At 37.4% G+C, this 24,700-nt stretch overlaps 1 protein-coding gene across 1 annotated transcript; it reads left to right on the forward strand.

The window, feature by feature from the left end:
• The first annotated feature begins 11,648 nt into the window (after positions 1-11,648).
• Positions 11,649-14,789, forward strand: RAG1 (recombination activating 1). Its single transcript, XM_070931213.1, has one exon. The coding sequence runs from the start codon at positions 11,649-11,651 to the stop codon at positions 14,787-14,789; it is 3,141 nt and encodes a 1,046-aa protein (XP_070787314.1).
• The last annotated feature ends 9,911 nt before the right edge of the window (positions 14,790-24,700 follow it).

A 24,700-nucleotide genomic window follows, 5' to 3' on the forward strand; every position in this document is an offset into this window, starting at 1 on the left:
CATTTAGACTTATATACCACTTCACTGTGCTTTACAACTCTCTCTAAGCAGTTTACAGAGCCAGCATATTGCCCCCAACAATCTGGGACCTCATTTTACCAACCTCGGAAGGATGGAAGGCTGAGTCAACCTTGAGCTGGTCAGGATCAAACTCCTGACAATTAGCCTGCAATACTGCATTCTAACCACTGCACCACAATGGCTGTTTTATAAGCAGTTTTCTATTACCTTTTTCTGGGATCTTCTTTGACTTCCCAGTCTGGGCTGATATTCTATAGAGAAATCCTGTTTAAGAATTAACCATTCCTTTTTGATGCTTATTTTTGGATGATGATGCTTATTTTCTGAACCCAGGCAAGGTCAGCTATGCACTGTTCCTGCTAAGGTAAAGCATTCTATCCAGGGAAGTCTGTATTCCTAAAAAGTTATTACAAATTTGCTTGTTTCTTAAATGCAGATCACAAAGCAACTGAAAATGAAAGGACATATTTTCAAAATCAACTTTACTGTAATGTAACATGAAACTAGGAAGAAAGATTTTGAGCTTTAATTCCTTAAAATACAGTGACATATTACAATGCAGAAATAATTTCCACCACATGGTGGTGCTGACTGAGCGCAAGATGAATCTTTTTTTTCATTGACTCATGATTTTGTGGTTTATCTCAATCGGGTGGCTGAGACCTAACATACTAAATAATGTAAATGAGACACCCAAACTGGCATTAAGTGTACGGCAATCATATTTCTGCAGGATGATACTTTCTGAGGGGGAAAAAGATTTATATCTGTGGAAATATTTGGCAGACATAATTTGTTGGAATGTATGTATTCCAACGATGTAATTATGCAACCATAATGATTTTTTTTTCTTTTTATAGATAGAATAGATAGCACTATCCATTAGTTCTATCCAAAACATTCAAAAACCTTTTTGGAGGGTGGGGGGAAGTAAAGTGAAATAGTTATTTTATGCATCAGTCTTTGGAGACAACTGAAGCAGTTTTGAAGATGTTGCATAAACCTAGCAAATTATGTGGTTTCTTTCACAGTTAGAAAGGGATTTTAATTAGTTTACACAACAGTACTATTATTAAAGGTGTAAGAATTCTGGATAATAACCAAAATGAATCCAGGCTGGATTTAGTCCCAAGTACGAAGACGTAATCAAACTGATATTGTATGGCTATGTTCAAAGTGCACTCAGTACAGTAGGAAATGTTAATTTGACACGATTCATGGAATTATTTCTCTTACTATTTCCTGCACTGATTACTCTATTTTATTTGTTGATTTATTTATTCCTTTTTATTTTTTTAAGGTTCCTTTTAATTTATTAATCGTGTCGCCTCTTGGATGGTTTGTGATTGTTATTCTGATGACATGAATCATTGTACTATTTTTCCACTGTTGGGTTCTTCTTCTTTTTCTTTATCTTGGTTGTTTTTTTAAAAATATTTTCATTCAGTCTTGCTATTTAATGTCCTTCTGCATAGACTCTTGTCCAGATTTTTCTCTGTTGCTGCTGGCATCCTTCACATGTGTTGGGACTATAATGTCCCGATTCCTATCCAGCTGCTCATAATCTCTGAGTAGATCTAACCTTACTATATTGTTCTTTGTCTATCTATATCTCTTTTCTATTTCCTACCATTAGATTGCCTTCTGACAGCTGGCATGGGTTGTCCGCTCCTATTATAATGGTCAGGTGAACACCCACAGGCTTGAGAGTAGATTATAGTCAGATATATTTTAAATACAGCCAAAGTCCAATTTTTTGTTTATTTTCTAAGCTTCTATTTTCCATTCGAAATTGCTAACTCCAACAGCTTTCTTCTTACATGGTTTCAAAAACCTAAACAATATGCTTCATTTTAAAATGAAATGAAAACCAGTTGGCAGTTATGTGAAGTTCCTAGAATAATAGGGCTTGATGGGACCTTGGAGGTCTTCCAGTCCAACCAGCTACCCAAAGCAGAAATCCTTAAAGCACATCACAATGCTTCCAAAGAAAAATCATCATTGGTTGATTTAAACAATGTAAAGTCAACAAAGATCAACAAGCTATATTTTGTACTCAGATTTTGTTCCTGGATTTGGGGAGCGGTGGTAAGTATAATTTTATATTTCTCACCAGAAATATTGCCAATGGTAGAACCTAACTTTAAAATATAGTTTTGAAAAAAAATTCAGCAATTGACAACAAAAATTGGCTGAAGCCAAAGTTGAAGCATCTTGGTCTGTCTTGGGATAGAATACACTTTTCCAAATCAGGAGAGTTTTTATTCTCATTTCTCCCACTTCCATATTTGTTTCAACATCAATTGCTATGATACAATGAACCAATTCAGTCAAATTAACTGTAGTATTTAAATTAAATCCAAATGATTAAATATTAAATTTAATAATATCATAAGGGAATATATAATGATGTCTTTCTACAGTACTTTATATAAGATTACTGAGTTAAGACAAAGTTGTATTGATCTCCATTTCTTTCCTCATAAATGAAGGGAAAAAGTGACAAACCCTTAGTATTTAATAACTGAGCTGAGAGCCCTGAGTAGCTGAATTATCAGTTGTTTTCCAGGAGATTTTTGCCAGTGTAATATCATTACGCAAAGGAAGAGCTAATAAAAGAATGATTGTTGATGACAATATTTCCAGCAAGAGTCATGAGGAAGGTGGGTTGAATCCTAGATCATTTCAGTTTTGTTGGCTGCAGTGCTAGTCTCAGGACATCAGAAGAGCAATGGTTTGTTCCCACAAAAGTCTGCTTTCTACTTATCTCTGTGAGTGCATCTCTTTGAGTCAGTTTCTTTTAACTCGTGGCAATTTCATGGACTAGATTCTGCAGTTTTCTTAGCAAGGTATAGAATGTTTTGCCATTGCCTCATTCCTAGGGCTAAGAGAGAGTGACTGGTCCAAATCACTCAGGTGGTTTTGTGCCTCAAGAGGGACTAGAACTCATGATGTTCTACCTGATATCTTAATCACTGCACCAAAGTGGTTCTTTTTATCTGTCTAGAATCTGTCTACAAAATTGGGAGTAAATGGTTGAGGACAACAAAGGAAAGGCATTCAAACAGAAAGTCCAAATAATAAGTCTCCAAACTATCATTTCTGTAGTTAATTTGTGCTGAAACTTAACAGCTTATTCAAGAAAGTATTATGTAACTAGTTTGGTTATGCTGTCTGAATTGATTTTTGTTAGAATTCTCTTTGTGTGATTGTGGCCTTCCACAGTTTTCACTTTTTTAAAAAAGCTCTCTGTATATGTGCAGGACTTCAAAGCAAGCCTTTTGTCCATGTGAAAGGTTGCATGGTGACTTCTGTTTGTTAATTCCTCTACATCTGGGTAAGAAGTTACCAAACTTTTCCTTCTTCCTTTTTTTTCTAATTCTGGGCTGAAAAGCAAATTTCTTAAAGAAATATAAGATAAGTGTCTTGTTCCTAAAGGAATGCAGTGGCTCAGTGGCTAAGATGCTGAGCTTGTTGATCAAAAGGTCGGCATTTAAGCGGTTCGAATCCCTAGTGCCACATAATGGGGTGAGGTCCTGTTACTTGTCCCAGCTTCTGCCAACCTAGCAGTTCGAAAGCACATAAAAAATGCAAGTAGAAAAATAAGGACCACCTTTGGTGGGAAGGTAACAGTGTTCCGTGCGCCTTTGGCATTTAGTCATACCAGCCACATGACCATGGAAACATCTTCAGATAGTGCTGGCTTTTCAGCTTTGAAATGGAGATGAGCACCAGCCCCTAGAGTTGGGAACGACTGGCACATATTTGTGAGGGAAACCTTTACCTTGTTCCTAAGATGAGTCAAAATAATGCAAACTTTCCCTTTTTGTACCTGTGATTGATGTTGTATAGTATTGTATCAGGTGCTGGTACGCATCGTAGTATTATGATGTAGGCTTCATCATTGCATTCAGTGGATGACTGAAGGTAGAAGGGCTAAGAACTGCCCAAATTTTCAGGCTAAAACATGTCAGGATTGCATGCCAGAAAGTTCAGCCTTACTGGTGAAAATTTATTGTAATTATTATTTTACTGAAAAATCCTTGGATCAAAAGACAGTACATGATCTTAATTACTAACCAAAGTTTGACTAAAAATCATCAAATGATTCAAAGTGCAGATTGTTCAAGAAGCAGAAGAAACAATAGATTGCAAGAAAATTGCACAAACCTATCAGAAACAATGACATTACACATTTACAAAAATGATTCACTGGTAGATCTGCAAAAAATATGTGACATGAATGAAAAATTGAAAAAGTAGTTGAAAAGTCACAAGTTATAATGTTGTAGGGTTTCTGAATATAGACTGATAAAATCTTGGCTCATAACACACCAGATATGACTGTGGTTGAAAAGAAGAAAGTGTGGATAATTGATGTGGCAATACCAGAAGATAGTAGAATTGAGCACAAAGAATGGGAGAAGATCAGAAAGCGTCAAGATCTGAAAATTGAAATTAAAATTTTGTGACATAAACTGGCCAGGGTGGTCCCAGTGGTTATGGGCAAAATCTTGGTGGCACCCATAAAATATGTGCATTTACAAAATTTCCATCTATCTATTACAAAAGGACACATTGTTGGGATATACTACACCAATAGTTTATGACATCCTAGATTTTTTGCGGAAGAACTCAATGCATATGGAGGGAACACATGCTAATGAATTGGCAGCCATGATTTCACATTGTTGTATGTATAATAATAAGCATAGGTGGGCATGGAATGTTGCAAGTACACCAGACAGTTGAAGAAGGAAAAGAGGATTGGAAGAACATCTGAAGGACAATGAAGAAGATGTACTGAAGGTAGTGTACCATGAAGACTTACTGAATGCCAAACAGACCAAACTAGTCTTTTCTTGGAACAGCTTACATCCTGTGATTAAACCTTTAACACCATCAACAATAACATCTCCCTAGCCCAGGATTTTAGGAAGAACTTGATAGGTGGATAAAAATGCCAAATCCAGTCTCAATATCTGGCTAACTGTGCAAGCAATCATAATAATTACATGCTCTGAGGTGGATGAGAGCTATGCCAGAGATTCAATCATACTGGAAATATCTCTTCAGAAGATCCAGAGGAAGAATGCTTCTCCATAAGTAATACGATGAGATGTAACTTCTAGAAATCCATCCCGGATTGGTCATCACAAAATCAACAAGGTCCATGTTAGGAGTTGGAGGTCTTGGACATCTGGTGAGAAATGGGCTATAGAATCAGTGAGCAATCAGGGCCTGCAGCTGCAGGACTACTGGAAGAAAAGTTGTGTACCCAGCACAAATGTATCATATCATGCAGTGACACCTTTAACACTGTCAAACAATGTCCTCCTATCTCAAGTCCTTGGGAAGGACTCAGTAGGTGGATAAAATGCCAAATCCAGCCTATATATCTGGCTGATTGTGTGATAAACCATAATAAACCTTTAATATTTTAAAAGCACAACATTTGTCTACCAGGTCCTTGGAAAGGATTCAACAGGTGGAGAAAAACACCAAGTCCAGTCTAAACATTTGGCTAACTGTGTGGCCAACCATGATAATAGGAATCCAAGTTCCTGCACCATGCAAAGGTTCAAATATTGGGTATAAAATCTATAGCAAGAAGAGCAAGCATGTCCATAATTAACACTGTTTTGATGAGCAGTGTGGCATGTTAAAAAAAAAAAAAAACCAGGTGTCAGCTGGAGCTGAGACTCCTCAACTGTGGATGATAGTAAGCAAGTTGTGGTTAGTAACCAAAATGTTCAGGGAGTTGGGAGGGAGAAGGTTAGAGTGAGATAAACAGCAGCCCAAGGAACTTATAAAGCACAGGAAAAAGGAGAAACTTGATCTAGATGCCAACTAAGCAGCCATACAGACTTGGGAGTGGAAGAAGGTAGGCTGATCATATTTATTACAGTTTTCCAGTTTATTGTGTGATTTCTAAGACTGGAGTAAACAAATGTTTCTTTTGCCAATTATTTTTGTACACATATTATCAAATCCACCCAGCAGACCGTGACTCCATTTCAAGGAGAATACAGACATAAATCAATTAAATATTCATCTGAGAATCTGGGTCTAAAGGAGATGGGGTCACAGAAATAAGGCAAGGAAAATAATGGATATACAAACCAGTAATCCTACGTTTTTGAAATAAGAACTATTTGCCTATAAGTACAAATCTGGTTGTACTTTTAGATCCAAGTTTCATTCAGTCAAAAAAAGAGATCCTGCAAGATTTGGATAGAAAGCATTTAGTATTTTTTTTTGTTTTAAAATTTTAAAAAATGAAGTGAGACATGAGTGTAATTGACACGATCTGTGGCTACTTATCAAAGTAAACACTAGGGCTACTGTCCAAGTTCTATTCCTTTGCTTAGAGTTTACAGGTGAGATGTTTCAACTGGATAGAATTATCCAGTAGAGCTAAATATGCAGAGAAATGTAGGAGTAATGTATGAGAAAAAAATTCCAAATGAGACCTTTTAAATAATCTCCTGAGTAAGTACACATGAGTTATTATTCAACACAAGACAAAGTATTTGATTGGAGAGGCATTAAGTATGAGAGAATCTTCTCCTGACATTTTAGCTCTGAACTTTTCTTAGCAAGAAGATGAAATTAATCTCATGCAACCTCTGAGCAACATAACTATAGCAAGCATTAAGTCAAACTGTGCTGGTTGGCTCGATGGAAGACAGTTATGACTAACTTTGATTTAATCATATCCATTGCAGTCTGCTTCACTGCAAAGAGTGAAAGCAACCTTGTCTATTCCTGTATCCTCCAGGTATGTTAGACCACAACTCCAATAATTCTCAGCCAATGTTGATTATATAAGTTGGAAATCACAAGAGCAGTGTATTATATATGTAGGGAACCAGGCTGGAAAAAACTTGACCTCGAATAAACTGGTTTCTTTAAAATGTCTAAGAAATAATATAGAAGGCCATCAGCAGTTCAATCTTATCCATATTTGTTAATCCATTTAAAATGATAGGCATATTTTTAAAGTAAACATGATCAGAATTGTTTTGTTAATAATCTGAGCCCTTACTTTAGTCAAATATACCCCTGATACATGTTTGCAGCCCTTTTTTATTTGATTTATCAGAACAAAATCCTAGTGCTATGTCAAGGTATGATGTAAGAGCTACAGAGTACTTCAACTTGTAGTATAAATTATATTTGGCCATATAGACTTAGAAAGCAAAGGATACACTTTTTATTTCATTCTTTTGAAGTGACATGTTTAAAAGTAGAGAATAAAGCTGTTCCATTGTGATTGCATAGATCTCACAGTGAAACCAGCATATCTTTTTAAAAGGAATATTTTCATTTAAGTATTGGTCCTATGGAAAACAATGACTAAATGAATACATGAATGGAGCCATTTAGAGAAAAAGCCCCAAAGTTTAGAGTTTTATCATGACTCAATGGTCCAGACCATTAAAGGCTTATTCTAGAGCAAGCTAAATTGAAGTTTAAACTAGACAACACTGATATCTAAGAAATAAGCCCCATTGAAGTTAATGGGATTTGTTTCATAGTACCTTATGAGGATTGGGTCTAATCTTCAGCATGAGACTATTCAAAGAGCATTTATAAATGTCTATTGTGACCTACATATTACTTACATTTAGAACATTTTCAGGTGAAAGTCAAGTAATTACTCTGATGTACTTTAAACCAATCTGTCTCATATAATAAGATTTTTAGTTCTTGTGGGATTATATCCCTTGTCTGTTGCATACGCTGGCACGGTAACTCATAATAGCATTTCTATACTGGTTTCAACCATTTGATACATAGAAAAGAGCTGGTTAATATTTTCCCCAATTCTCACAATAAAACACTGGGATGGCAAAACGCTAAAACTAAGTAAAGCATTTAAAAAAGAGTTTGGAACGCAAACAGGGAATTTATGGTCATTGGATGCTGTTGGCTTTGTATTGTTAGCCAACATAGCCAACAGGTAAGAAATCTGGATATTGTTGGCAAATAATACTGGTAAGATGAGATTAGAACATTGCTTATTAGTTCAGTTACTACATGTAGTGAATTTATTGAGGAATTATATGCTTAAGGCCTAGAAAAAAAATTTGTGTGGGTTAGACTTGGCCACTCTGCTTTATGTGTTTTTGATGTTATTGGCTTGATATAATTTGACTTTTTTTCCTGGAATAAAATATAATGGAAGAAAAAGCTTAGGAAGCACAATCTATCTACATCTCTGTGAGCTTCTTGGATATGACATAATTTAGTGGATATGAATTCCTCTATTAGAATTTAGAAGCACTAAATTATAATTATACAACAACGTACAGAGCTGTGGTAGCACAGTGGTTAGAATGCAGTATTGCAGGCTAATTCTGCTGACTGCCAGCAGCTCGATTCTCACTGGCTCAAGGTTGACTCAGCCTTCCATCCTTCCAAAGTGGATAAAATGAGAATACAGATTGTTGAGGGCAATATGTTGATTCTGTAAGCCACTTAGAGAGGGCTGTAAAGCACTGTGAAGCGGTATATAAGTCTAAGTGCTATTGCTACATTTAGTAGACTGTTGGTTTTTTTTTTTTTTTCTATTTCTGTTAGGCAAATTGTACCAGCCCATGTTTCCATCTCCTTTGCAGTTTTTAAAAGCACAGCCTTTGTCCAGTACCCTGATTAAGATTTAGCAAAGGCTTCCAAAGAGATGGCTTGCAGTGTGCGCAGTGAGACTGAAACACCTTTCATTGAACAGTTTAAAAAAGCTGTATCTTTTGCAAACCCACACAACTATTTCAAAAGTTGGCTCCAGGGGCAGGAGTGGACATTTACCACTTCACTTTGCTAGTGGCCCAGTGAAAGTATTGCCTGTGCATGGCCATACATGCAGAGACAACCAGGCCCTGCTTTCAAAATAGTTATGTGAGCTTTGTGGAAATTGTGGTTGCTTTCACAATTTGAATCATCTATTTCAAATGCTTTGGATAAATAAGCTTGATTTGTATTTGAACGATTTAGCTGTGTTCTGGGGGAAAAAATGCCACTGAAAACCAACTATTTTGCCATAGAATTTTATCATCTGGGAATGTATGTGGAAATGGAGCTGAATGTTTTTTTAAAACTTCCCAGACCAACCTACAATCCTCCTGATATTTTGTGGAGGTCTAACATTAAAGTAATAATGCGGTCCAATTCTGCTTAGTCCAAATGAAGTCTCCCACTGAGAATATGGGCCCTTCCCCACTTGTACTTAACCATGATTCAAATATGCCTTGGCAACATACTGTGTCCTATGACATTGTCTTCATCTGCCCAGCCTGTGAATGCTTTAAGATGTCTTTAGCTCTACTGGTATCAAAGTGTGTTTTCCCTTAAATAGAAACTTCTACTGGCAGTTGTAACCTGTGTAAAATCTGCTCTGTTTTGCCACTAGTTTACTTCAGAGACAAAAAAACATGGTAGTGCATGGGAATGAAATCAAACCAACTGTTTTGAGCGGATAAGAACCTTCCCTCAAGTCGCTGGTTTGGATTGTCTGCTTCCATCCTGCTGCTGACTCTCTAAAAATAAGAGCATTAATTGAATAATAGCACTAGGGTGGTCAGCCAGATATGCTGCAAATATTTTAACTCTGTGACCCTTATCACAAAACTGAAACAGATAGATGATTGGGCACCTCTCTATCCTAATAATTACTGTATTTTTTGGAGTATAAGACGCACTGGCGTATAAGATGCAGCTTAGTTTTTGGGGAAGAAAATAGGAAAAAAAATCTGCCTACCAGGTATTCATCTAACTAGCATCCTTAGTCTGGTCAGCTTCAGCACATTAGTTTGCTGGTTTTTTATCCCCTGCTTGGGGATAAAAAACAGCTTCTAAGGCACAGCTGAGAGGAAGCAGCAATGAGAAAAGCAGGCAAAGCATGGGGGGGAGGAGGGAGATTGCTTCACTCAGCTAGCTCCTAGTTAGAGCTGAAAAAAAGCTTCTAAAGAACAGCTGAGAGTCCGAGCAAAGCATGGAGATTTCACTGGCTAGGGCCTCGTTAAAGCACAGTGGAGAGTCGAGGGAGCAGGCAAAGTTGGGAAGATCGCTCGCTAGTGCCTCGTTATCGCCTCGTTAGGGCTGAAAAAAGTTTCAAAAAAACTACATTTGGAGTATAAGATGCACCCAAATTTTCAGCCTCTTTTTTTTGGGGGGGGGGAGAGGTGTGTCTTATACTCTGAAAAATACAGTAGGTCTTGAGTAGAACTCACTGGAATCTGGGACTCAGCATTTCGTACCTATAGAAAGAAAGGGAAATGAAGAAGAGAAAAATCCTAAATAAAAAGGTTGGTTGTGATTCAGCTCCCTTTATATCTCTGCCCATTTATAAACATTCAATTATATTCAATATACAGCCTCATGGGACGTAGAAGGAAGGACACAGAGGAGCTTAGAGTTTATCAACAGAATCTACAGTCAAATCTGTCCATTCCTCTTGCATTGCCAAGACTGGCAGATGTTTGTCCCAAAGGCTAGTGATGTGCAGAAAGAGAAGATAGTAAATTTGGAGGAATCAACCAATTAATTTGCTTATCAGCTACTACACATGCAAAATCAAGAGCACCCTTCAGCAACTATTTGGAAGAACCTCAATAGAAGCATGAGAGAATCAGCAGTGGGGACTGCAAATTTGGTGCCAGTAGTATTTTCTGCTGATTCATAATTCATGATTTCTATCATGATTGAATAGATAGTACTTTAAGGCTGCAATCAGAAAAACCCCGTGTAGGGTTCAAACTCCTTGAGTCAAACATAGATTTGGGATATAAACATATAGTTGGATGCAGATTTAATTCTACCATTACCAAATATAACCAATTTTTTTTCCATATGGTTGTAAAATAAATTTTATCTGATTCATCTGATGGTTAGACATCAATGGGTATATAAGATACCCATTTTTCTTTTTGAAGCATGTTTCCCTCCCATGTTTTCACTACTGATTTTCTGGTGTTTAGAAAGGTTGTATACTTAAAAAAAATGCTTTATTCATTGTTTATTTAAGAAGCCAAAATTCAACTGCTGTATTGTTAATAAAAGTAGGATTTTTTTTTTTTAAATGGCAAGCTTGTTCCTAGGGAAAAGAACTTATGATATCACTTGGGGTAACCAATCAGCACTCTGCAGAGCTGTAGATCACCAAAACTGGAATCTTTATATTCTATTTATATTTATCCCAAAAGATGGGATAAATGTATCAACCGTAAGAGACCTGCTTCTAAAGAAAATGAAGTAGTTCATTCAGATTTGTTCTTGTGTTTAAATAGGAACACATGTTCTTATGTGTTTAGAGATGCTTTATCAAGATAGCATCTGTGGTTAAAGACTGGTAATATTCCTCTTTCTTCTCATTATGTAGGAATATATTCATCCCTCTCCTAACCAACATGTTTATACACACTGTCAGTGCTTGATAAGCATTTTGGTAGAGATGAAGTAAAATATTGTGGACTATTTATTAATGAAACATTCTTAATATTTAGCATTGGTTTTTATTCATTTTCTATCAGGTTTTATTCATTTTCATCAGGTTGTTAATCATGGAAATTCCTTACCAGTTTCTTTTCTCTCTCTTTCTCTCAATAGGTAATTCAACATCTGCCAGGATGGAGAAGCTACCCCCACCAAGCATAAACTTGTGTTTTGGACCAGAACATGTCCAACAGCCGTATATGAAGTTTTCTGAATGGAAATTCAAGCTGTTTAAAGTGAGACCGCTTGAAAAGCCTCTTCCTGAAGACAGCCACCAGGATAACTCTGCTAAAGAAAATGTGACAGGGTCTCTGGACATCACTGACGAACAACCTAAGGTAGCAGCTGTAATGTCACAAGTGCCCTTTGAAACAGACACTGAGTTGAATAAAAATAGCTTGGCAAGAGAGAAAGATGTCTTTCACATGAGCCAAAGGGAGATGGAAGCTCACCAAGCAAACCTGCAGCACCTCTGTCGCATCTGTGGAGGCTCATTGAAAGCTGACCCATACAAAAAGTGTCATCCAGTTCATGGGCCAGTGGATGAGGAGACCCAGGCTCTTTTGAGAAAGAAAGAGAAAAGAGCCACTTCCTGGCCAGATCTTCTTGTCAAAGTTTTTAAGATCGATGTAAGGGGAGATATTGACACCATCCACCCTACTCATTTTTGTCACAATTGTTGGAAAGCCATTCAAAGGAAAGTCAGCAATGCCCCCCATGAAGCACATCTTCTAGAGAAAGACCCAGTGGAATGGCATCCCCATTCAACAAGCTGTGACATTTGTGTCACTTCCTTTCGTGGAGTCAAGAGGAAAAAAACAATGCTGAATTCACAGCTGAGCAAAAAACTCAGGATTATTGCTGGGCATGCGAGAAAAATAAGATGCATCAGAAAGGTAAAGCAACTGAATAACAAAAGTTTGATGAAAAAGATTTCAAACTGTAAGCAAATCCATCTCAGCACAAAAATCCTTGCGATAGACTACCCTGTGGACTTTGTAAAGTCAATATCTTGCCAGATCTGCGAACACATCCTGGCTGATCCAGTAGAAACAACATGTAAACACTTATTTTGTAGAGTCTGCATTCTTAAATGCCTTAAAGTAATGGGAAGCTATTGCCCATCCTGCCGATATCCTTGTTTTCCTACTGATCTGGTGAGCCCTGTAAAATCCTTCCTAAGCATCCTCAACAATTTGGTTTTGAGATGCCCAGTAAAAGGCTGTCATGAGGAGGTCTTTTTGGAAAAATACTGCCAACATCGTTCTAATCATAAAGGGGCAGAAAGTACAGACAGCTATGTCTATATCAACAAAGGTGGCCGACCGAGACAACATTTGCTTTCACTGACCCGGAGAGCTCAAAAGCACCGCTTGAGAGAACTCAAGCTTCAAGTGAAAGATTTTGCAGAAAAAGAAGAAGGAGGAGATGTGAAGTCTGTGTGCTTAACTTTGTTCCTGCTGGCTTTGAGATCTAGAAATGAGCACAGACAAGCAGATGAATTGGAAGCTATAATACAAGGGAAGGGATCGGACCTTCATCCAGCTGTTTGTTTGGCAATCCGAGTCAACACCTTTCTTAGCTGCAGCCAATATCATAAAATGTACAGGACAATAAAGGCAATTACAGGAAGGCAAATTTTCCAGCCTTTGCATGCTCTCCGAACAGCCGAGAAGTCCCTTCTGCCTGGTTATCATCCCTTTGAATGGGAACCTCCTTTGAAAAATGTGTCTAGTAACACAGATGTAGGCATTATTGATGGGCTGTCAGGAATACAACAGTCTGTGGATGATTACCCAGTGGATACAATTGCAAAGCGATTTCGATATGATGCAGCTTTGGTGGCTGCCCTTATGGATCTAGAAGAAGAAATTTTAGAAGGACTGAAAACTCATGACTTGGATGACTATTTGAAAGGACCTTTCACTGTAGTGATTAAAGAATCCTGCGATGGAATGGGAGATGTCAGTGAAAAGCATGGCTGTGGCCCAGCTGTTCCTGAAAAGGCAGTTCGATTCTCCTTCACCCTCATGAACATCACTGTAACTCATGACCATGGCAGTGCAAGGATTTTTGAGGAAAACAAACCCAATTCAGAGTTGTGTTGTAAGCCTTTGTGCCTTATGCTGGCTGATGAGTCAGATCATGAGACACTCACGGCCATCCTGAGTCCTCTTATAACAGAACGAGAAGCCATGAAACATAGTGCACTGATCCTTTATATGGCTGGTATTCCTAGAATTTTCAAATTCATATTTAGAGGCACTGGATATGATGAAAAACTTGTCCGTGAAGTTGAGGGTCTTGAAGCATCAGGCTCTACTTACATTTGTACACTTTGTGATGCCACCCGCCAAGAAGCCTCTCAGAACCTAATCCTGCATTCTGTAACCAGGAATCATGCTGAAAACCTAGAACGATATGAAGTGTGGAGGTCCAATCCTTACCATGAAGCTGTTGATGAACTACGTCACAGAGTGAAAGGCGTCTCTGCCAAGCCTTTTATTGAGACTGTGCCTTCAATAGACGCACTTCACTGTGATATTGGCAATGCCGCTGAATTTTACAAAATATTCCAGTTTGAGATTGGTGAGGTGTACAAAAATACCAGCGCAACCAAAGAAGAGAGAAAGAGGTGGCAGTCAACTCTTGACAAACACCTTAGAAAAAAGATGAATTTGAAACCTGTAACAAGGATGAATGGAAATTTTGCAAGAAAACTCATGAGTAGAGAGACCGTGGATGCAGTCTGTGAATTAATCAAATGTGAGGAGAGACATGAAGCCCTCAGAGAATTAATGGACCTTTACCTGAAGATGAAACCAGTATGGAGGTCTTCATGTCCAACCAAAGAATGCCCAGAACTTGTATGTCAATACAGTTTCAACTCTCAGAGATTTGCTGAGTTGCTGTCGACTAAATTCAGTTATAGATATAATGGGAAGATTACCAATTATTTTCATAAAACACTTGCGCATGTTCCAGAAATTATAGAACGGGATGGTTCCATTGGTGCCTGGGCAAGTGAGGGGAATGAATCAGGCAACAAACTGTTCAGACGCTTTCGAAAGATGAATGCCAGGCAGTCAAAATGTTATGAGATGGAGGATGTTTTGAAGCATCATTGGTTATATACTTCAAAGTATTTACAAAAATTCATGAATGCTCATAATACATTGAAAAGCCAGATGGTCCAAATTAGGCCAGAACAGACTGAGAGCGATGTCATGATGATGGAGGATTCTTTGGAGATTCCTGATTTCATGGACTTCTAAGTGGAATTAAATTTTTCATTGGTCTTGCAGCTGAAAAGTCAATATTCATTTGCATCCAGAAATAGTGGAGAGGTTTTTTTACACTGAGCTGTAAAAACCTTGAGGAAAGCTGTTTGATGGTGGGCTGTGCTGTTCTAACAACAGGTCCATAACACGAAAGTGTGTGTGAGCAGATGTGGCCTGGCTTAGCAGCCAATTTTAAAGAGGAAACCAGAACCAAAACCAGTAATTATTTTTCTGTGACCACATTTAAATACTATGTAGAAGGCAAAATAGAGCAATTTCAGTAAAATTTGTAAAAGGTTAATGAGAACATATTGCTTTTATAAATATTTATTAGCCTTTTATTAGCCATGAGCAAATATTGTCCCAATATTTTAAAAAGGGGGGACAGAAGACCTGGGAAACTAAAACCACTTACTTTGAAGTCTATTAGTGGTCAAAATACTAATACAAATAGTGAAGAAGTACTATTTTCCTTTAGAAAATAATTTAATTAGCTATCTAATTAAACATTTTATTTTTAATAGCTTCTGGCTCCAATTCCTGATCAATCAATCTGCAATATGGAGGCATTTATATACAGGCCTATTATAGCATGCAATTACAACTCTATATAGTAATTCAATATTTTTAAAAGTAATTTCTAATCAATTTCATTATCCTGAAGTTTTAAATTTTAAATAAACACAAATGAAGATTTGAAATAATACATTTAAAATTTATTTTAAATTAGAATATATATGTATGTATGTATGTATGTATGTATATATATATGTAGGTCTTTGGTTATTCGGGTCTTCTCCCACGTAAAATTGGAAGTGTCTTGGCGACGTTTCAACGAAGTCTCATTCGTCATCTTCAGGCTTCGTGCTTCCAGGAGCCGAGAACACCAAAATGTGAAACTATGTCATTTCTGTTTACTATATTCTTTGAGTTTTGAAAGAGTTGACAAATGCTGTAAATGGATCATGGTGTCAGTTCTTTAACTTCAGTAGAGCTTAACAAGGGTAGGATATATTTACAATAATACATTTAAAATAGTACGTATATAAAATAGTACATATAAAATAGATATGATTTTGCTACTCTTCATTAGCCAAACTAGGTAACGCTATTAGTGCTGATGATGTTACCTAGTTCAGGTAATGAAATACCCACAACAAAACAACCAAGCTCAGAGGGCACAAGGATCCCTCATAACTAATTCATTCTGGACTGGAGATAGAATAGATCTTTGTCCCATGATTCTTGTACCATCAAATATATTTTATGAAATTTCTCAGTTCATCATAAAGCAGAATTTGCTAGCAGAATCCTATAGTGTTGTCTCACATTATGTTATTTTGTAATGCTTTATAACAGGAGTAAAGAATCAGTGTCCTTCCAGCTGATATTTGTTTTTAACATCCAGCATTTCCTTGAGGTTGCATTTCGATAAAAGCTAGAGAGAAATGAACATGAGCTTTCCATTATTGACTAACTATTTACCTTGAAGGACTGTTTGGGGAATATTGCTTGGGGAACATTGTTCAAATTGTTCAAATACTTCGAAAGAGCAACTAGTGTAGCCATTAGTAATAAGCTTTCCCCATTATAATCCATCTAAACTAGGTTAGGAGGTTTAAAGGGGTTAGAAGAACAATTCTGATTGGTTGTCAGATTTCCATGGGGCCATGCAGAGGTAACTTGGTAGATTGTCTTTTGAGTCCCAGGCTTGGTTGAGCCTTGCTGGGTGATGCAATGAAGGGTAATTAAATGGCTCTGCTTGAAGGAGAACAATTAGAAGAACAATGTGGCGAAGAAGGAGAGAACTACAAGGACCCACACACTGTTCACAAACAACAGATTTTCAAGATATTCCTGAAAATAGATCCGAGAAATATTTTATAAGAAATGCTTCTCTGTTCAGAAGCTTCTGAGGTCAGATTGCTTTGAGTGTTGTGTTTCTCAACCTTAGCAACTTTAAGACCCAGGGACTTCAACTCCAGAATTGGAAGTTGAAGTCCACGCATCTTAAAATTTGCCAAGCTTGGGGAACATTGCTCTACAATCAGAAACCAATGAACTGGGGATAGTGGGATAATTGAAACATGGTTTCATCGATCATACATATTTACATAATTATAGCTCTTTATTGTCATGTGGAGGGGTGGTGGTAGTGTCATGGAATGTGAAACCACATTGTTTCATTTATGATAGATGTCTGTCACAATTCTATCAATAATTTCTCAGAGCTTAAAAGAATTCTCCATGAGTGCATTTTATCTAACTTTGCTTTGCTTTTAACTGCCTAGTAGGATTGTAATTAATATAAACTTAGCCCTTTTTTTTGCTATTACTTACCTGTTAGTCCTTACCTATAGACTAGCCTATATTTATAAAAGTATTTACGCATTAGGATGGCAACCACAGGATATGTTTTGTATTTGGTTGGCAAAGTTGAGCAAATATTTCTATTGATGTAATATCAGACTGTTTTTTATTAAATAAACATTCTATTTTAAAACAAACACTTGCATTTTATTTTTACATAAAGTGATTTAGCTGAAGCAGCAGAATTTACAAATGGACACAGACACAAATATACACCCAGTACTTAGGATAAGCTAATTCATATCCTTTACTTTTAAACAGTATCCTTTACTTTCATTTTCATTGTGTCCTAAGCTTATTGGTTTGTTTCTATTTATAAATTAATGCCAAAGGCAGATTACAATCCAAGGGGGGGGGGGGAGTGTTTCTATACAAGGCAGTATTGTATCACATCTGAGTTCTGCTTTTTCTTTCGAAGAAAGCTAGGATGCTATGTGCACCCTAGATAAATATAAGCACTCTGAACCACATTGTTTTTTAGTAAAGCCTTAGGATTTAACAGATTAACAGAGTTGGAAGGGACCTTATAGGTCCATGATGGCGAACCTATGGCACGTGTTCCACAGGTAGTACACGTAGTCATATCAGTGAGCACACCAGCTCAGCTCTGGCGTGCAGGCGCGCGCCGGCCAGCTGGTTTTCTGGCCTTCTATCGTTTTTCTATCTCACCTGGTTCCAAATCTTCTCTATGCATCTGGGAAGGGCGAAAACAGCCTTTCCTGCTCCCTCGGAGGCCCTCCGGAGGCCTGAAACGGCCCATTTCCCAACTCCTGGTGGGACAGGAAGTGATGTTTTTTACTATCCCCAGCCTCCAGAGACTCCTAGAGAGCGGGGGGAGGGGGGTTGCGCACGTGTGCGCAGGGCAGGGCGCATAGAATTATGGGTCTGGGCACGTGCGCATGAACCTCCCCCACCCCTCCTCTCCTGGCACACGATGGCAAAAAGATTAACCATCACTGTTATAGGTCATCTAGTCCACCCCCCTGCTCAAGCAGGAGACCCTATACCATTTCTGACAAATAGCAGTCCAATCTTTTCTTTAAAGTCTCAAAATGGTAGGTTAAATGAGGACCCAGTTTGTGGGGGCAATAAGCTGACTTTGTATAAATATACAAAAGTATGAAGGCTATTGCTTAATGCACTGTAAGCCGCCCTGAGTCTCCGGAGAAGGGCGGCATATAAATCAAATTAAAAAAAAAAAAATGACAAAGCTCCCACAACTTCCAAAGGCAAGCTGTTCCATAGATAGATTGTTCTCACTGTCAGAAAGGAGTGAGTAGTATAAATTACTTGAGACATTAGTTTGGAAGTTACATTTTGACTTACACAAGACTCTTGGTGGGTTTCCTTGGCCTGTGCTGGTACCAAGCAAAGGAAATACTTTTTTGCTTTTATAATTACTGTATATAAATTTTGTGTTTTCTTTTCTTTGTCCCTGTTGCTTAAATAAAGGCATCTCTTTAGCTGAGAGATTGGGAACTCATTTAGACTAAAATAATACTCTTCCAAATTAGATTATATTAGAAGATTAGATTAGATTAGATTAGAATTCTTTATTGGCCAAGTGTGATTGGACACACACAGAATTTGTCTTTGGTGCATATGCTCTCAGTGTATATAAAAAGAAAAGATACATTCATCAAGAATCATAAGGTACAACACCTAATGATAGTTATAAGGTACAAATAAGCAATTGAATCTTACTAGGAAACAATATAAATCATAAGGATACAGCAACAAGTTACAGTCATACAGGCATAAGTGGGAGGAGATGGGTGATAGGAACGATGAGAAGATTAATAGTAATAGTAATGCAGATTTAGTGAATAGTTTGACAGTGTTGAGGGAATTATTTGTTTAGCAGCATTAGGGGAAAAACTGTTCTTGTGTCTAGTTGTTCTGGTGTGCAGTGCTCCATAGCGTCATTTTGAGGGCAGGAGTTGAAACAATTTATATCCAGGATGCAAGAGGTCTGTAAATATTTTCACAGCTCTCTTTTTGACTCGTGCAGTATACAGGTCCTCAATGGATGGCAGGTTGGTAGTAATTGTTTTTTCTGCAGTTCTAATTATCCTCTGAAGTCTGTGTCTGTCTTGTTGGATTGCAGAACCAAACCAGACAGTTATAGAGGTGCAGATGACAGTCTCAATTGATTCTTTCTGAGTGGAAGAGAGGAACAATAAGATAAAAGCACAGGCGTGCATCTGAATTTTTTTTTTTTAGTGCCAAGAAATGCTCAGTGTATTGACTCAGGGCTAAGCAAAATGGTTTATTGTGAAGCTTGGGGAGTTCTGAAGAGGCTATAAATAAGTGAAAGCACTTAACACTTTTTCTTCTCTTCAAAATTACATTTCCTTTCTCCACTAAATGGGTATAAATAAATGCGCCTCACATGCATACATCTTTAGTTGTGGGTTTCTTTTTGCTCTTGTTATTAAATTGCTCAAACTGGGATTTCAGAGTAATAATTTTCAGTAGTTTTTCTATCTAAAGATTTATGTGTCTTTATAGCAGGATCCACAGCCAAGAAATCTTGACTGAAGCTAATTAAATTAATTCACTACATCAATTTAACTATTGACAGAATTTCAGTTTCATTTTGATTTATCTACTTTGAGGGTCAGGAGTGAAGCAGCATACTCTGGAACAATAGATACCTTTATCCACACAAACTACTTTCTATTGGCTCACCATATTCTTTATAGCAATGTTGCTCAACTTCAACAATTTTAACATGGATGGATTACAGCTTCATGCATGCTGGCTGGAAATTCTGTAAGTTGAGGTCTACCCATCCTAAAGTTGCTGAAGTTGTAAAGCACTGTTTCACAGTACTGGAGGTAAAGAAATTGCCCAGAAAGGCATCAATTTATGGCCAATATTGGTTGACTTTAGTAAGCAGTCAGGGGTACAACTTGAGTGGTACTTGAGTGACAGATCATCAGGAAATGACAAGACTGTAGCTAGATTGGGAAATTAAAAACAACAACAACCTGGAAACCTGCAACACAGATTATTTTTATAGTGTTGCCATGAAACCTATATCATGGATGATCTATGAATTCATTATGTGAAAAGAATTTGGCTTCATTTAAGAATTACTTGTCATACAAATGTTAATATCATGAAGAAAACTTTCAGTGAATAACAAATATCATGTTGTTGTTATTGTTAGTTGCGAAGTCATGTCCAACCCATCGCAACCCCATGGGCAACTTTCTTCCAGGCCTGTCCTCTACCATCCCCTGGAGACCATTTAAGCTCACGCCAACTGCTTCAGTGACTCCATCCAGCCACCTCATTCTCTGCTGTCCCCTTCTTCTTTTGCCCTCAATCATTCCCAGCATTAGACTCTTCTCCAATGAGTCCTTCCTTCTCATTAAGTGGCCAAAGTATTTCAGTTTCATCTTCAGGATCTGTCCTTCTAAAGAGCAGTCAGGGTTGATCTCCTCTAGGACTGACTGGTTTGATTGCCTTGCAGTCCAAGGGACTCACAGGAGTCTTCTCCAGCTCCATAGTTCAAAGGCCTCAATTCTTTGATGCTCAGCCTTCCTTATGCTCCAACTCTGCTTTACTATACTGGTTTTAATCATAATCATTTCCCAATTCTCATTATTTCACCTCTACAATTACGAAAGTTAAACAATTACTTCGGTCCTAACTTGGTCATCTTCAAGGATCTTTGCAAGATGAAAATGCTGTGCTAATCTTACTACCTCTGTGAATAGCAATAGACCATGAATTTAAGATGTCCTGATACAAAAACAATGTCCTGAAGCTCAGATGATACTTACAAATAATATTTGTCCAGGAAATGTTTTTCTATTTTCATGTTCTATTATCATCAAAACAGCTTTTGAAATACATATTTTGTTATTTCCTTTACCATGGTTGAATACATCTCATGGACAAAGCTGTTAAATGCATTCAGAACATCCATGGTCTTCTTCCATCTTAGTTCAATGGTGGGGAACATGTGGTCTTCCAAAAGTCAATGACCTGTACCTTTCCCTAATCCAAGTTCTCATCTAACTTCTCATCCTACTCTAATCACAGCCCTTTTCCCATAATCTTTTCTTTTAGCCTTATTTTCTTTTACTAATGCTAGCGTAAATGAGTTGGAACAACTACAGTCTCTGTCCAGAAGGACTATGCAATGCTTTGGTTTTGGAGACAAAAAGATGCTTTGGAGCCTGTTGGGGCACTTATAACACAGCGGTTAAAAGTTCCTTCAACCAGCTGCAGCTGTTTTTCAGGCTCACACAGCTGCCTTCTGCCACAATGGCAGTATGATCTAAGAAAAAAAAGATGCATTTAAGGAGTTTCAGATTGGTGCTACTTGCATCCCTGGTGCACTCTGAACTACCTTTCTGGTTTCAAATAAAATAAACCATAATTATTTTAAACAGTGACAATTCATGCAGACATATCTTTGGAAGACTAATAGCAGATTTTCCTAGGAAAAATGACAAAAGTAGTTAACAGCAAAATAAGGTTCATTAAGTTTTCTCATTTCTTTCTTTTTTTAAAAAAACTTTGGTCTTAAATCATTCCTATAGAATACAGATTAACAGGGTTGGAAGGGACCGTGGAGGTCTTCTAGTCCAACTTTCTGTTCAAGCAGGAGATCCTGTACCTGTCCAATCTTTTCTTAAAAATTTCAGGTGATGGAGCACCTACAACTTCTGGAGGCAAGTCATTCCACTTATTAAGGAAATTTTTCCTTAATTCTAGGTTGGATCTCTCTTTGTTAAACTTCCATTTGTTACTTTTTGTCTTGCACTCAGGTGCTTTGGAGGATAGGTTTACTCCTCCTCTCTGTGATAGCTCTCAAATATTGGAAGAGTGCTATCATGTCATCCCTAATTTTCTTTTCTCTTTGTTAGGCTAAACTTTCCTAGTTCCCACAACTGTTCATTGTATGGTTTAGCCTCTAGTCCCGAAATCATCTTTGTTGCTCTTTTCTACACTCTTTGTAGAGCCTTAACATCTTTTTTATATCATAGTGACAAAACTGGATGCAGTACTCCAAGTATAGTCTTATCAATGCAATATAAAGCAGTACTAGCACTTTTTGTGATCTAGATACTATCCTTCTGTTGATGCAGCCTAGGACTTCATTGGCCTTTTTGGCAACTGCAGCATACTGCTGTCTCATATTTAAATGATTGTCCTTCTAGGACTTCAAAACAATCAGACACAAACACAATTTTTCCCCTCATGCTATCACTCTGCTAAAAAACTAATTCCCACAAGTCTTATGCCCTTGGATGCCAAACCACCTAGTAGGGCTGTATTACTTTTATCATTATCCTTTTCATCTTTCCTATTACCTATTTCCTTAGCTTCTTATGACTATAACTTTGTTGTTTGTATCTTATGATTTATGCTGATTGATTTTATTTAGTATCCTATTAAGATTTATGTTGGTTGGTTGATTGATTATTTAGTATCCTATGACTATCATTGAGTGCTGTATCTTATGATTTATGATGATTGTACTTTATGATTATGATCATGATTTATCACTTGTTGCTTGTATATATGCTGAGAGTTTATGCATTGGAGACAAATTCCTTGTGTGGCCAATCACATTTGGCCAATAAAGAATCCTCTCCTCTCCTCTCCTCTCCTCTCCTCTCCTCTCCTCTCCTCTCCTCTCCTCTCCTCTCCTCTCCTTCTCATAGTTACTGCTGTTGACCCAGGTACCATCTATTCTACACTTGTACATTTGAGGGGTTTTGCCTCAAAAAAGTGTAAAACCTTACATTTCTCACCACTGAATTTCATTTTGTTAGATAGGGCCCAGTGTTCCGGTCTGCTAGATCCTTCTTGATCTTGAGCCTATTTCTTAAAGTGTTGGCTATACTCCCCAGTTTAGGATCATCTGTAAATTTGATGAGTTTTCTTTCTAATTTTCATCTAATTTTTTTATGAAAATGTTGAATAGTATCAGTACTATCGCAGAACCTTGTGGTACCCCATGGCATACTTTCCTCCATGTTGAGGTAGTTCCATTGAGGATTACACATTGACCCAAGTTGGTCAGCTTGTTGCAGTTAATTGGTTCTCTTACTAAAAGTTTAAATATGTGGTTTAAATATGTGGGGAGGAGAGTTCTAGTGATCTGCACCCTGAATTTTCTGAATCAATCATTTATTTCATTACATGGAAGGATACATTTAGGGGACAAGGAAAGGAAAATATGATTTTCGAATTCCATTTAAATGTCCCTTGGAGAAACATAGAACTGTTTACTGTTTAAATTCCTATGTAAATAGAATAAGGTGGCATTCCAAGTTCAATATAGTATTAGCTTATTTATTCTCTAAGAAGGAGTTTGAACAGAAAGTTGCCTCAGAGTAGAGGAAAGAACTTTAATTTTTCAGGAGCTAAATAAAACTTTAAGTAGAATTCTGCACAATGAAGCCTAGATATGATTATTTACTAAGAACGAAGCCTTGATTACAAGTACATCCTGATCTGATTATCATCATTGTATGAAGATTGAGACAGGAAACTTTGGCTATTATAGAGCAACTTGAATTACAAGGTTATAGATGAGGAGTCTAACTTCAGAAGAAGATGAATTTAAGTGTTTCCTTCTCAGAGAAGTAATGCTTCTTTGAGATAGAATGATTTTGAGTAAACTAATAAAAAGCAAAAGCAAAGAGCTTGATAGAATTTTAAATAACTGTTATTGTAGCTGTTTGAAACTAGTGCCTGTGAGCTGCAAGGTAGAGTTGATTCAAAATGGCAGCCGAATAACTAGAACTGATGTGGCTATAATTTAGCTAATCTTCACAAGCCAACAAGAAAGAGGCAGGTAATTCCATCTTCCCTCCAGTATGAAGCCATTTTCTCGAAAACTCTTTGTGTTAGGGTGACTCAATCATTCATTCCCTCCCTTTTTATGTTGACACAATGAATGCTTTAAGCATTCTCTAGTGCAGGAGTGTCAAACTGGTGGCCTACGGGACAGAGGCACCACACACAGGCCATGCCCACCCTAGCCACGCAAAGGGAAAAAACATTGTGATACATGACGGCAACATGACACTGTGAGTTTGATACCCGTGCTCTAGTGTTTTGTAATCGTTTTAATGGTATTAGCTCCACCTTTTAGAAAACAAATCAACCTTTTAGAAAACAAATCAACGGAGAGCATTGATTTGGGGTTAACTCAGTTCAGCCAGTTCGCACCACTTCGGGAGAACCGGTTGTTAACTTTCTGAGCAGTTTGGTGAACTGGTTGTTGGAAGAAATTATTAGGGCAGAGAACCGGTTGTTAAATTACTTGAATCCCACCACTGGGTTAACTATGCAACTCACGAAATCACATTAAATTTAAGGATGTTCTGAAATTGTTACTGCAAAAAAGGAGAAGGAAATAAACCTTTCTTTCTCTTTCTAAAGTTTCCTAATAAGCATCCAATTTAACAGCTAAAAACCTGTATTTATAATGAGATGAATATTGTATTAATTTGTGGGGTCCTTAGTGCTTTCTGAGCTTGGTTGTTTTCTTGCAGTCATTT

Source organism: Pituophis catenifer, unplaced genomic scaffold, assembly GCF_029215685.1.
Source record: "Pituophis catenifer annectens isolate HBS135680 unplaced genomic scaffold, rPitCat1.0.hap2 SCAF_1, whole genome shotgun sequence".
In the NCBI taxonomy this organism is placed as follows: Eukaryota; Metazoa; Chordata; class Lepidosauria; order Squamata; family Colubridae; genus Pituophis; species Pituophis catenifer.

Coding starts and splice junctions, on each gene's coding strand:
- RAG1 (XM_070931213.1), top strand. CDS start 11,649: ATGGAGAAGCTACCCCCACCAAGCATAAACTTGTGTTTTGGACCAGAA.